Below are 14978 nucleotides of genomic sequence, written 5' to 3'. Positions count from 1 at the left end.
TCTGAGTTATTTTCATTAGTTACTTCCTCCAAACCATCAACATGTCTATTAGACCCCATTCCTACCAGGCTGCTCAAGGAAGCCCTACCATTAATTAATGCTTCGATCTTAAATTTGATCAATCTATCTTTATTAGTTGGCTATGTACCACAGGCTTTTAAGCTGGCAGTAATTAAACCATTACTTAAAAAGCCATCACTTGACCCAGCTATCTTAGCTAATTATAGGCCAATCTCCAACCTTCCTTTTCTCTCACAAATTCTTGAAAGGGTAGATGTAAAACAGCTAACTGATCATCTGCAGAGGAATGGTCTATTTGAAGAGTTTCAGTCAGGTTTTAGAATTCATCATAGTACAGAAACAGCATTAGTGAAGGTTACAAATGATCTTCTTATGGCCTCAGACAGTGGACTCATCTCTGTGCTTGTTCTGTTAGACCTCAGTGCTGCTTTTGATACTGTTGACCATAAAATTTTATTACAGAGATTAGAGCATGCCATAGGTATTAAAGGCACTGCGCTGCGGTGGTTTGAATCATATTTATCTAATACATTACAATTTGTTCATGTAAATGGGGAATCGTCTTCACAGACTAAGGTTAATTATGGAGTTCCACAAGGTTCTGTGCTAGGACCAATTTTATTCACTTTATATGTTTCCCTTAGGCAGTATTATTAGACGGCATTGCTTAAATTTTCATTGTTACGCAGATGATACACAGCTTTATCTATCCATGAAGCCAGAAGACACACACCAATTAGCTAAACTGCAGGATTGTCTTACAGACATAAAGACATGGATGACCTCTAATTTTCTGCTTTTAAACTCAGATAAAACTGAAGTTATTGTACTTGGCCCCACAAATCTTAGAAACATGGTGTCTAACCAGATCCTTACTCTGGATGGCATTACCCTGACCTCTAGTAATACTGTGAGAAATCTTGGAGTCATTTTTGATCAGGATATGTCATTCAATGTGCATACAAATATGTAGGACTGCTTTTTTGCATTTGCGCAATATCTCTAAAATTAGAAAGGTCTTGTCTCAGAGTGATGCTGAAAAACTAATTCATGCATTTATTTCCTCTAGGCTGGACTATTGTAATTCATTATTATCAGGTTGTCCTAAAAGTTCCCTGAAAAGCCTTCAGTTAATTCAAAATGCTGCAGCTAGAGTGCTAACAGGGACTAGAAGGAGAGAGCATATCTCACCCATATTGGCCTCTCTTCATTGGCTTCCTGTTAATTCTAGAATAGAATTTAAAATTCTTCTTCTTACTTATAAGGTTTTGAATAATCAGGTCCCATCTTATCTTAGGGACCTCATAGTACCATATCACCCCAATAGAGCGCTTTGCTCTCAGACTGCAGGCTTACTTGTAGTTCCTAGGGTTTGTAAGAGTAGAATGGGAGGCAGAGCCTTCAGCTTTCAGGCTCCTCTCCTGTGGAACCAGCTCCCAGTTCAGATCAGGGAGACAGACACCCTCTCTACTTTAAGATTAGGCTTAAAACTTTCCTTTTTGCTAAAGCTTATAGTTAGGGCTGGATCAGGTGACCCTGAACCATCCCTTAGTTATGCTGCTATAGACTTAGACTGCTGGGGGGTTCCCATGATGCACTGAGTGTTTCTTTCTCTTTTTGCTCTGTATGCACCACTCTGCATTTAATCATTAGTGATTGATCTCTGCTCCCCTCCACAGCATATCTTTTTCCTGGTTCTCTCCCTCAGCCCCAACCAGTCCCAGCAGAAGACTGCCCCTCCCTGAGCCTGGTTCTGCTGGAGGTTTCTTCCTGTTAAAAGGGAGTTTTTCCTTCCCACTGTTGCCAAGTGCTTGCTCACAGGGGGTCGTTTTGACCGTTGGGGTTTTTCCGTAATTATTGTATGGCCTTGCCTTACAATATAAGGCGCCTTGGGGCAACTGTTTGTTGTGATTTGGCGCTATATAAATAAAATTGATTTGATTTGACTCAACTCCATCCAGTTCTTCATCAACTAGCCAACAGCGAGGTTCAATATTGAGTGTAATCGCTAATTGGATAGCAGCATGAGGTCATGTTCTCACAGTACATTTGCTTTCAAAGCTGAAACTTTTGTCTTCAAGCCAGCTAAGTGCTAACAATCACATACGGGCTAATACATACATCCAAGATGGCGCCTGTGACTGGTGTGGCCGTTGCTCGGCTCCTGTTGTGTTGGTTACTAATGGCCACTTTTACAACATTTGTTATTTTAGCAGCCCGACTAGCAGATGGAGGTGTCTTGGCTTTACGGACTTACGATCGGGACTCTTTGTTTCATATCAAGGAGACAATGGAGAGCCTATTTGCTTCACGAGACAGGTTCAACCAGGCGTTTCCTCCGCCCCTAACTATCGGTTCCGACTCACCTGATTATCCGCTGCTGTTGAGGGCGCCGTGTAAGATCCGCAGGAGACTGAGGAAAAAAGGCTTTTTGGATAAGAGGAGAAGAGGCTCGCGGGCTGGTGTCCAGGTGAAGAGAAGGCGTGCAGCGGCGTTTCTCTTTGATGTGTGCGATGGCACATCTGCATCGACACCTGTTCGGTTAGGTATGGGTGTTCTAGACTTTTCTCAGCGCTGGTATCCTGGTGGCGTAGTTCCATCGCTACTGTGCACTTCCGTGTTTACGCCTCCGCCTGCACGGATCAGCTGGAGTCCACGTGACCACTGTCTTCGTCCTATCCCATTGCGAGCCTCAGACAGCGCCTACGTGACGTCGTCCACCTTGCGCCTTGGTTTATTGAACGTGCGTTCAATCGCCAATAAATCATTTTCCTTGAATGATCTTATATCAACGGAAATGTTGGACTTAATGTGCCTTTCGGAGACTTGGCAGAGAGAAGAGGAATTTCTTCATTTAAATGAGCTCTGCCCTGCTGGGTTCTGTGTCCTTGGGAAGCCCCGCCCCTGTCGCCGTGGTGGGGGCCTTGCCATCGTTTATAAAGAGGATTGTGTGTGTAAAGGGGTACAGTCACAGGATTTTCCCTCCTTTGAATCACAGTTGGTCAAGGTGGGTTTCTCAAACCCATTTTTCTGTGTGTTGGTTTATCGCCCCCCAGGCCCTGCTACTGCCTTTCTTAAGGATTTTAGTGACTTTATCCTCTATTATAACGTTGGAATCTGTTTTAATTCTTGGAGATTTTAACCTTCATGTTGATGACAAGTTATCTTGCTCTGCTATGGAGCTTTTATCATTGACTGAAGCTTTTAATTTTGTGCAACATGTTTCTGAGCCCACTCACCAAAAGGGTCACATTTTAGATTGTTTTTACACTTGGCCTAGACATTTTAAATATGTCTATAAAAGATGTCCACTTGAGCGACCATAGTCTTGTTTCGTTTGACCTGCATTCCAGCTCTGATCAGAAGCCCTTAGAAGTTAAGTCTCGGAGGCGTATCATCACTGCTGAAACTGCAGAAAGATTTTCTTCTATGTTTAATCCTTGTTTGTTCACTGATTTTCTTGATATGGACAATTTTATCCAGTGTTTTAACCAACACTGATACTATTCTTGATCAGTTGGCTCCTGTCAAATACAATGTGTCTTTACAGAAAAATGAGTGCCCTTGGATTAATGAAGAGCTCTTAAGTCTTAAGAGACTGTGTCGAAGGACTGAACGCCTGTGGAAATCCTCTGAACTTGAGGTTCACAGGCTTCATCTCAGGGAGCTGGTTCTATCATATAACAAAATGGCTGAGAGTGCCCGTTCTGTCTACATACGTCAGCTGGTGTCTGTGAATAAGAAGAATCCCAGAGTGTTGTTTGATACAATCAACTCTCTTGTATGTCCTGCTGCTTCAGTTAGTCCTGTGTTTTCTGAGGCTGACAGCAATGCTTTTTTGAGTTTTTTCACTGACAAAATCAAGTTGATTAAGGATAAAATTCCACCCTCCCTGTGTGGTACTTCTATTGTTATTGAGCCTGCTCCCAGCATTTGGTCTTCATTTAGGGCTGTGACACTTGCTGATATTTCGGCATTGGTGAGCAAGATGAAACCTTCCTCTTGCTCATTGGACATCCTTCCCTACAGGCTCTTTATTAAAGTATTTGAGGTAATTGGTCCGTGCATTACTAGAATGGTAAATCTTTCTTTGTCCACCGGTGTGTTTCCCAGTGCTTTTAAGCATGCCATAGTGTTGCCTCTACTGAAAAAACCAGGTTTAAATCAAATGGAGCTAAGTAGATTTAGACCTATTTCTAAGCTCCCATTCCTGTCTAAGATCCTCGAGAGGGTGGTTTCAGACCAACTGACACTCTTCCTGGATCAGAATAACATTCATGACAGGTTTCAGTCCGGTTTTCGTAGACAACACTCTACAGAAACGGCTCTTTTGAAAGTGTCCAGCGACATTATGATGTCTGCTGATGCTGGGAAATCCACCGTATTGGTTCTTTTGGATTTGTCCTCTGCCTTTGATACTGTTAACCACCAGGTCCTGCTGAATAGACTGAGGGATCATGTCGGACTGTCAGGGTCAGTTCTTCTGTGGTTTTTTCATATCTGTCTGGGCGCAGCTTTAGCATTTTTGCTAACCAGATAAGGTCAGAGTCTGCGGACCTGTTATGTGGAGTCCCTCAGGGTTCTGTATTGGGCCCCATTTTGTTTTTATTGTACTTGATCCCTTTAGGTAGGATCATTCAAAGATTTACTGATATCTCTTACCAGTTATTTGCGGATGACATCCAGCTTTACTGCTCCTTTAAGCCATCTGAGATTAAGAGGCTTGATTCCCTCCTCCATTGTTTGGGTGGAAATTAAACAATGGCTAACGAATAACTTTCTTCAGCTTAACGCAGACAAAACAGAGACATTGGTTATTGCCCCTGATGCCCATATTCCAGGTATTCAGCAGTACTTGGGAGACCTGGGCCAGTCTGCTAAATCATGTCTTCGAAACCTGGGTGAAATCTGGCCAATTTTTTTGGATCCTCCAAGCTGTGACTGTCTAGCGTTGGGACCAGGAGGCAGAGCTGTGGTCTTGTACTCCTCTCTGCAGCTTCTCTCCCCCTGCCATCCCCTTATTACCCCATCCCCGTAGAGACGGTGCCTGCTCCCAGACCACCAATAACTAGCAAAAATCTATTTAAGCATAAAAATTCAAAAAGAAAAAATAATATAGCACCTTCAATTGCACCACAGACTAAAACAGTTAAATGTGGTCTATTAAACATTAGGTCTCTTTCTTCTAAGTCCCTGTTGGTAAATGATATAATAATTGATCAACGTATTGATTTATTCTGCCTAACAGAAACTTGGTTACAGCAGGATGAATATGTTAGTTTAAATGAGTCAACACCCCCGAGTCACACTGTCAGAATGCTCGTAGCACGGGCCGGGGCGGAGGATTAGCAGCAGTCTTCCATTCCAGCTTATTAATTAATCAAAAACCTAGACAGAGCTTTAATTCATTTGAAAGCTTGTCTCTTAGTCTTGTCCATCCAAATTGGAAGTCCCAAAAACCAGTTTTATTTGTTATTATCTATCGTCCACCTGGTCGTTACTGTGAGTTTCTCTGTGAATTTTCAGACCTTTTGTCTGACTTAGTGCTTAGCTCAGATAAGATAATTATAGTGGGCGATTTTAACATCCACACAGATGCTGAGAATGACAGCCTCAACACTGCATTTAATCTATTATTAGACTCTATCGGCTTTGCTCAAAAAGTAAATGAGTCCACCCACCACTTTAATCATATTTTGGATCTTGTTCTGACTTATGGTATGGAAATAGAGGACTTAACAGTATTCCCTGAAAACTCCCTTCTGTCTGATCATTTTTTAATAACATTTACATTTACCCTGATGGACTACCCTGCAGTGGGGAATAAGTTTCATTACACTAGAAGTCTTTCAGAAAGCGCTGTAACTAGGTTTAAGGATATGATTCCTTCTTTATGTTCTCTAATGTCATATACCAACACAGAGCAGAGTAGCTACCTAAACTCTGTAAGGGAGCTAGAGTATCTCGTCAATAGTTTTACATCCTCATTGAAGACAACTTTGGATGCTGTAGCTCCTCTGAAAAAGAGAGCTTTAAATCAGAAGTGTCTGACTCCGTGGTATAACTCACAAACTCGTAGCTTAAAGCAGATAACCCGTAAGTTGGAGAGGAAATGGCGTCTCACTAATTTAGAAGATCTTCACTTAGCCTGGAAAAAGAGTTTGTTGCTCTATAAGAAAGCCCTCCGTGAAGCTAGGACATCTTTCTACTCATCACTAATTGAAGAAAATAAGAACAACCCCAGGTTTCTTTTCAGCACTGTAGCCAGGCTGACAAAGAGTCAGAGCTCTATTGAGCTGAGTATTCCATTAACTTTAACTAGTGATGACTTCATGACTTTCTTTGCTAACAAAATTTTGACTATTAGAGAAAAAATTACTCATAACCATCCCAAAGATGTATCGTTATCTTTGGCTGCTTTCAGTGATGCCGGTATTTGGTTAGACTCTTTCTCTCCGATTGTTCTGTCTGAGTTATTTTCATTAGTTACTTCATCCAAACCATCAACATGCTTATTAGACCCCATTCCTGCCAGGCTGCTCAAGGAAGTCCTACCATTATTTAATGCTTCAATCTTAAATATGATCAATCTATCTTTGTTAGTTGGTTATGTACCACAGGCCTTTAAGGTGGCAGTAATTAAACCATTACTTAAAAAGCCATCACTTGACCCAGCTCTCTTAGCTAATTATAGGCCAATCTCCAACCTTCCTTTTCTCTCAAAGATTCTTGAGAGGGTAGTTGTAAAACAGCTAACTGATCACCTGCAGAGGAATGGTCTATTTGAAGAGTTTCAGTCAGGTTTTAGAATTCATCATAGTACAGAAACAGCATTAGTGAAGGTTACAAATGATCTTCTTATGGCTTCGGACAGTGGACTTATCTCTGTGCTTGTTCTGTTGGACCTCAGTGCTGCTTTTGATACTGTTGACCATAAAATTTTATTACAGAGATTAGAGCATGTCATAGGTATTAAAGGCACTGCGCTGCGGTGGTTTGAATCATATTTGTCTAATAGATTACAGTTTGTTCATGTAAATGGGGAATCTTCTTCACAGACTAAAGTTAATTATGGAGTTCCACAAGGTTCTGTGCTAGGACCAATTTTATTCACTTTATACATGCTTCCCTTGGGCAGTATTATTAGACGGTATTGCTTAAATTTTCATTGTTACGCAGATGATACCCAGCTTTATCTATCCATGAAGCCAGAGGATACACACCAATTAGCTAAACTGCAGGATTGTCTTACAGACATAAAGACATGGATGACCTCTAATTTCCTGCTTTTAAACTCAGATAAAACTGAAGTTATTGTACTTGGCCCCACAAATCTTAGAAGCATGGTGTCTAACCAGATCGTTACTCTGGATGGCATTACCCTGATCTCTAGTAATACTGTGAGAAATCTTGGAGTTATTTTTGATCAGGATATGTCATTCAAAGCGCATATTAAACAAATATGTAGGACTGCCTTTTTGCATTTACGCAATATCTCTAAAATCAGAAAGGTCTTGTCTCAGAGTGATGCTGAAAAACTAATTCATGCATTTATTTCCTCTAGGCTGGACTATTGTAATTCATTATTATCAGGTTGTCCTAAAAGTTCCCTAAAAAGCCTTCAGTTGGTTCAGAATGCTGCAGCCAGAGTACTGACGGGGACTAGCAGGAGAGAGCATATCTCACCCGTGTTGGCCTCTCTTCATTGGCTTCCTGTTAATTCTAGAATAGAATTTAAAATTCTTCTTCTTACTTATAAGGTTTTGAATAATCAGGTCCCATCCTATCTTAGGGACCTCGTAGTACCATATTACCCCATTAGAGCGCTTCGCTCTCAGACTGCGGGCTTACTTGTAGTTCCTAGGGTTTGTAAGAGTAGAATGGGAGGCAGAGCCTTCAGCTTTCAGGCTCCTCTCCTGTGGAACCAGCTCCCAATTCAGATCAGGGAGACAGATACCCTCTCTACTTTTAAGATTAGGCTTAAAACTTTCCTTTTCGCTAAGGCTTATAGTTAGGGCTGGATCGGGTGACCCTGGACCATCCCTTGGTTATGTTGCTTTAGACGTAGACTGTGGGGGGGTTCCCATGATGCACTGTTTCTTTCTTTTTTTGCTCCGTATGCATCACTCTGCATTTAATCATTAGTGATCGATCTCTTCCCCCCTTCTCGGCATGTCTTTTTCCTGGTTCTTTCCCTCAGCCCCAACCAGTCTCAGCAGAAGACTGCCCCTCCCTGAGCCTGGTTCTGCTGGAGGTTTCTTCCTGTTAAAAGGGAGTTTTTCCTTCCCACTGTGGCCAAGTGCTTGCTCATAGGAGGTCATTTTGACCGTTGGGGTTTTTCATCGTTTTTGTATGGCCTTGCCTTGCAATATGGAGCGCCTTGGGGCAACTGTTTGTTGTGATTTGGCGCTATATAAGAAAAAAGTTGATTGATTGATTATTCATGCTTTTGTGTCAACACGTTTAGACTATTGTAACAGTTTGTTTTCATGTCTAAACAAGAAGGAGTTGCGTCGACTGCAGTTGGTACAGAACTCTGCAGCAAGAATTCTGACACAAGCTAACAGAAGGACTCATATTTCCCCAATTTTAAAGGAGCTTCATTGGCTGCCAGTGTCCTTCAGGATCAATTTTAAAATTTTGGTTTTAACTTTTAGAGCTCTACATGGCCAGGCGCCTCCCTATATCTGTGACCTCATCCAGCCTTATGCCCCTGCCAGGGCTTTGAGGTCTGTGGACCAAAATCTGTTGATGGTTCCTCGCATCCATTTTGCAACCAGAGGAGAGCGATCCTTCCAGGCTGTTGCTCCCAGGCTTTGGAATGGTCTCCCGCTCTCTCTGCGCTCACTGGACTCTGTCGATACTTTTAAAAGCCAACTTAAGACTTTCTTTTTTACTCAAGCGTTTGCTTAGCTTTTAGGCTGCTCTGTGATCCTATGTTATGTTTTATGTTTTTATGTCTCGGCCATTGTCTGATGTTTTGTGTGGTGTACTCTGCTTTTATGTTGTGAAGCACCTTGTGGCTCTTGTCTGTGAAAGGTGCTATATAAATAAAATTTACTTACTTACTCACTTACAATTCAAGCTAGCTGTCTTGGTTGCTCAGCTTGGTTGCTTGATCATAAATGAATAAATATTTGAAGGGAATATACTATTTCAACTGCTGTTTTCTCTTCTGACTAAATCAACAAGTTTTTGGGGTCAGATATTTCAGGAAAGCTGGAATTTTAAAATGCTGGTTTATGTGAAATGGCTAGCTAACATGTTAGCCACGTGTCTACTTCCAAGCGTGCAATGGTCACCAGCATTAAGATGGTGTGTGATTGGCTTTGGCACACATTTGGGGGTCAAACTATCTGCTTCAGTTTCTCATTTGGTAGAAAAATAACATTTGGGAACCACTGCTTTACAGAGTCATTCCATTAATTCTGTCCTCCATCAATCATGTAATCATGCTCACAGAAGCACAGCTGCAAGATGACCTTCATCCATCCATTTCTAACCAGCAGCTTTTAATCTCTCCATCCAATATTAGATTTGTTTTTGTGTTTTTTTTGTTGTTTTTTTTAAACCTTCGCCTCCCTCCCTGTTAGGCTACTCTTGCTACCTGGTTGCCGTAGTAACTAACCGTGGCTCCCCCAGTCCCACTAACGCTGCCATCCTCTCTCTGTCCGGTGTGTTTGTTTCTGTGTTTCATGTACACGTCAACAAATGTGTACATGTATGTTTGTGTGGGCATGTATGTGCGCACACGCGCGCGTGTGTGTGTGTGTGTGTGTGTGTGTGTGTGTGTGCGTGCATGTGCCAGGCGTGTGAGTTGCTGCAGGCAGAAAGGGGCAGAGTAGAGAGGTTGGCTCAGATTGTGTGTGAGCAACGCTCCCAGCTGGACAGCTGCCCTGAGGCCACCAAGGAGCCCCTGCAGGAGCAGCTAGCCAGGGTTAGTACGCACACACGTGCAAACATTAACACGCATGCACAGGAAGTGCGTGCTCTCAGGCAATGCACGCGCATACACAACACAAGCAGCTATGCATGCACATACGCCGAAGAAATTTGAAAAGCAAATATTTGCACACACACGCATGAAGTCACATGTTCCCACTCAGATGTGCACGTGTACAGTGGTAGGTAGAGTCAGCTGGATGTTTACACAGATGCATGCAACTTTCTGTCTGCTGGTTTCATTTCTGCTTAAAATCCTTTCCCACATACTTCATACTGCATTTTCCAAAACAGCAGGTGGCAGTAGAGAGAAAGATCAGTCTCACACAAGGACGTTTGGGAGCTCTCATTGCAAGTCTTTCTTTTCAAATTTTATAAACACCAGTAGAAGCTTCAGAAAGACCTTTGCAATGACATTTGCAAATTTCCAGTCAAATGATCAAACCTGAATTTTCTATTGCCTGAATTCTCAGTTCAAGGCGGAAAAACGCAAGCCTTTTAGTTTGTATTTGCATGTTAGGACATTTTGTTGTCGACATGATAAATAACTGGAGAACCCTGTAGTATCACAGTTGAAGGTAAAATTTTAAGTTACTCATGGCTCATTGCAACAGGCCAGATTCACGATCTGACTATAGCCAGACTATACCCCTCTAGCCTTGTATTTTTCCACACACATCTGTATTTCAGAGGTAAAAAAAAAAAAATAATAATAACATAATGTTAAAAGAGAGAATGTTATTGTAGTAAAGAAGACAAATATGACCATATTTTCCCAATTACAGGTCACACTGGAGTGCAAGTTGCATATGTCCAAGAATGCATCACAAAGAGGGTGAAAAACATACAAAAGTTGCACCAGACTAAAAGTCACATTTATTTTGAAATGTATTACTACTGTCTCATGCAGCAAGAAGAAAAATGTATTCAATCAACACATTATTTATTAAAATGCAAACACTGCATTAACAAGCAGAAGCTAACAGGTTCATTAATGTTGTACATGGTACAAAGAAGTCAAGAGTAAACTGCTTCTTTTCACCACTGAACAGATGAAAACGTCTGTTCAGAGCTAAACGTGCAAATTTACATAATTATGATGTTTCATTGGATATATGTATTGTTACATGAGAAATCTTTTTCTAGCAAGGACATGGAAACAATTTCATTAGATATACTGAGGTTTGGGTTCACTGAAGAGAACGAGGTTCTAAAATCACTTCCACTTTTGTTTTTCACTCAAGTAATGAATATTAAAATATATGTGGCAGTGGTTAGCCAATTCTAAATGACTGTGATATTGGGTTGGTGTTGGTTATCCGATGCCTTGATCTTGAGGATCGGGTGTGAGAATCAAGATCCTGCTTAATCAGGACATGAAAAGTCAGAACATTTTGGCCATGATCTTCCACCGGTGCAAAAAGGCACACTACACAACACGTGTAATTGCTTGTTTTCAACCTCCACAGATATCGATTTTGCAATCCTGCACCCTCTAAATCAAGATACTCCATGGGGCCATGCTGGGTTGCTTTGATCTAAAAACGAGTTGTGGTCCGGTGCACAGCTGGTGTTTAGGCACTGTCTGTCAGCAGAAAGTGTTTGCACTTTAAACCACCAAAAACCAGGTCAAATATAGACATAAACAGGTTCACCACTACACATGTACACTCTGCACACACAATAGACAGTGAAACTGAGTGAAACACAAAAATTAATTATATGTCAACTTATAAAAAACTTTCATAACTGATTTGTACCACATTTTAATTCCACTTTTGTCCCTCCTCATGACTGAGAGGCTCTGGAGATCAGATAGACAAGTGGATTCGAGTTTCACAGGGTGTGCGAACTTTAAACGTGGGTTGAAACAAATACATAGATGATAACACGTCGTTAAGATGTGGAATAGCCTGTGCTTTGATACAAAAACTTATTACAGACCTTAATCATACACAGAACGGAAAGAAAAAGATCACATTTGTGATAAAGTGCAGTGCACATGATGTTGAAAATACAGTTTAGGAGAAAGCGAACGGATATTCCTCTTACCTTTACAGGTAGTGTAAGTGGCAGGTCACGGCACTTTAAGGAATTTGTGTGTGAGATCCATTTAAAAGGCTGAAACAGCTTTACTTTGGTCAATAAATCAAATTTACACACAGTGGACGCCACCGATGTTCGTCATACCAGTCACGATAACGTCCAGCGTTGTATCTCTTCTGACTACGGTTTATGTGTTGTATCACTTTCCTTGGCAGTAACCCACTCGTTTCTGTGTTTATTCAATAATCTGATTGGTTAACTTGATGATACACATAGAAATTGCCCCTGAATAATGTGGTGCATTAATCCATCTTTGATTGTGCTGAGAAATAGCAACATGTGCTCAAATATTCCTGAAATGGATTTGCAGCATCTGTGCAGCTTGTTTTATGTGATTCCTGACACATGAATGTATATTTAGTTGATTTTACTGAATAAAACTTTAGCGATGCTTTGAAAAGAAACATTCAAGAAGTAATTTGCTTTTACAGCACATTGCATGTTCCCTCACACACAGCTTATGTGTTGAAGGTCAAAGTGTGCATGACTGCAGTGTGTTAATGAGACATCGTGTGTGTGTGTGTGTGTGTGTGTACATTTGCTTGGTATTGTATGTACAGTAAATGTGAAATACACAAATTCACTGTCTGGTTGTTCTTGAACACTTGCATGTGCACTTCACCAGTTGGTCCTACTTTAAAAAGCTCAATACTTGACATGAATTGTTGGTTTGATCAGTGATCACTACATCAACAATCAATCACATGTTCTGAAATTCACATCAACTATTGGAGCATTTGTGTGTGTGTATATTATCGTGCTGTTGTACAAAGTGTGAGAAAAAGGCCTTTTGGTGTTAAAAAAGAGCATATTTCTTGCACTCCTGTCTGACTTGACACTATTTTTATCTTTTCTTTTGTTTGTGTATTTGTTCCATGTACGTTCTTTCCTGTACCCCCCCCCCCCCATTTTTACCTGTCCGACACTTTTTTGTGTGTGTGTATCAGGACTGTGAGGTGCTGGAGGCGGAGACAAAGCGATTTGAGGACCTTGAGTTCCAGCAGCTGGAGAAGGAAAGCAGGCAGGATGAAGAGAAGGAGAATCATAGTCAGCAGCTCCTCCGGGAGATCGCAGACTACCAGCGCAGCATTGTCACTCGCAAGGTAACCGCTGCCTGCCTGTGTGTGTGACGCATCAAATGTGCAGACCATGCTCTGTTCCACTGCAACGCGTTGTGAATATGATATACTCGTAGATACTTATTTTAGTATAGGTGTAGTTAGTAGTATAAAACCTAACAGCTGCTAAACCGCAACAATATAATGTCGTTGCATCAGATAACATGGTGCATTCATGTTTTGGTGTTTTGTGGCCGACAGAAGTTCTGTTGTTTCCAACAAGAGGACAACAGAAAACTTGTGCACCCATCATTGAAAGTTAAAAAGCGTAATTTTTTTTTGCACATGCCCCTTCTTTGAGACAAACAGCAACCACCGGAGCTGAAAAATGAAGCCACTGTGGAAGTGTAAGAACCTACAGTTCCTTGAATGGCCACTTGAGGCTGGCTCCAAAAGTGAGTCAATCTCAATAGAAATCCATGTTAAAATGCCCAACTTTACATCAGAAACAAATTTTTTTAGTCTCTGTGCGACAACAGTATTTTTTTTAATAACTTGATAATTTATGTTGTTTTAAGCCATAAAGTTAGGAACAATTATTACAGACATCTCAGATAATATGGCTTGATGTGCAATTAATTTCCTGTGCTTAACCATTTTTGTTCAGCGAAATTTTTATTTAATTTGTATGATCGTGCTAATTGGCAGGTATTGATAGCTGGGTGACATTAGCTACATTTATGGTGCCACAGTTATTGAGGCAGTATGTTGGTCAGAGAGTGTAATGCGCACACCCAAGATACTTGATATGAAAACCAATCACAAAGTCTGTAAAATGATGCCAAAAATCAAAATCAAAGCCAGTTAGCCTCAGCTAATGTGGTAAATGGACTGCATTTCTATAGCGCTTTTCCATCTGCATCAGACGCTCAAAGCGCTTTACAATAATGCCTCACATTCACCCCGATGTCAGGGTGGTGCCATACAAGGCACTCACTACACACCAAGAGCAACTAGGGGATTAAGGACCTTGCCCAAGGGTCCTTAGTGATTTTTTTTTTTTTGGTCAGGCTGGGATTTGAACCGAGGTCTGGTCTCAAGCCCAACGCTTAACCACTAGACCATCACCTCCCCAACTGTGGTAACTACAAAATGGGTAGGTGTGTTTGGGCTTCATTTGTTCCGCTTGCAGAATGCCAGTCTTGTCCTTGATTTTAAATGGGTAATCATAATTTCTTAATTAGTTTGTTTTTATTATATAAAAATTTTGTTTAATTTATTGATTGATTGAGCTTCTGTGCTTTTGTTTGCTTGTTTTTGTGTTTATTTTCTTTACATTTGTAATTTAAGTTTATGATGTGAAGCATTTTGTTGGTGCTCCCTGTTACTTCTTGAGTAGAATTATTGTCCGATTAGCATAGAAAATTTCGCACGTCTGTCACCATCGTAGACCGTCTGCTGCTGCAGCAGACTGTAAATCCGCCATCACGGCCCGTACAACTGTTTTTCTCGCATGAACATGTGAATGCAGATTTACTAACTCGGTCTGCTGTCACCAGTGCAACAGCACCTTCTGGTGGCATGAAATGGTATATGCATTCAAGTTGAATAATAATACAAAAAGCTTTTAAAATCACAAGCACAGTCTAATCAGTAAATAATTTTTCATTCTTTTTTAAAATAATTGATTTATTTATATTTTAGGAACGGCTGTTGACTTTTAAGAAGCAGGCGGCACAGATTACCCAGCAGGCTCAGCGAGAGAAGGAGAGCTTCCTAAAGGAAAGGAACAACCTTGAAGCGATGCTGCAAAGGGTACAAGGATGTGGAGATTGAAATCACCGCCCTTTT

The 14978-nt window shown here is 41.1% G+C and overlaps 1 protein-coding gene across 4 annotated transcripts in view; it reads left to right on the top strand.

Moving 5' to 3' along the window:
- Positions 1-14978, top strand: part of phldb2b (pleckstrin homology-like domain, family B, member 2b) — a 132126-nt gene that overhangs the window by 83329 nt on the left and 33819 nt on the right. For 3 of the 4 annotated variants that reach the window (XM_034165919.1, XM_034165905.1, XM_034165925.1), the window contains 3 exons: positions 9830-9958; positions 13017-13172; positions 14832-14942. In XM_034165919.1, coding sequence (XP_034021810.1) covers positions 9830-9958; positions 13017-13172; positions 14832-14942 — 396 coding nt within the window. The remainder of the gene's footprint in view (positions 1-9829; positions 9959-13016; positions 13173-14831; positions 14943-14978) is intronic. The other variant, XM_034165913.1, reaches the window with a different exon arrangement.

The sequence above is a fragment of the Thalassophryne amazonica genome, chromosome 1, assembly GCF_902500255.1.
Source record: "Thalassophryne amazonica chromosome 1, fThaAma1.1, whole genome shotgun sequence".
Taxonomy (NCBI): Eukaryota; Metazoa; Chordata; class Actinopteri; order Batrachoidiformes; family Batrachoididae; genus Thalassophryne; species Thalassophryne amazonica.
Note: the sequence above shows the minus strand (reverse complement) of the source record. Positions and strands in the feature narration are given on the sequence as shown.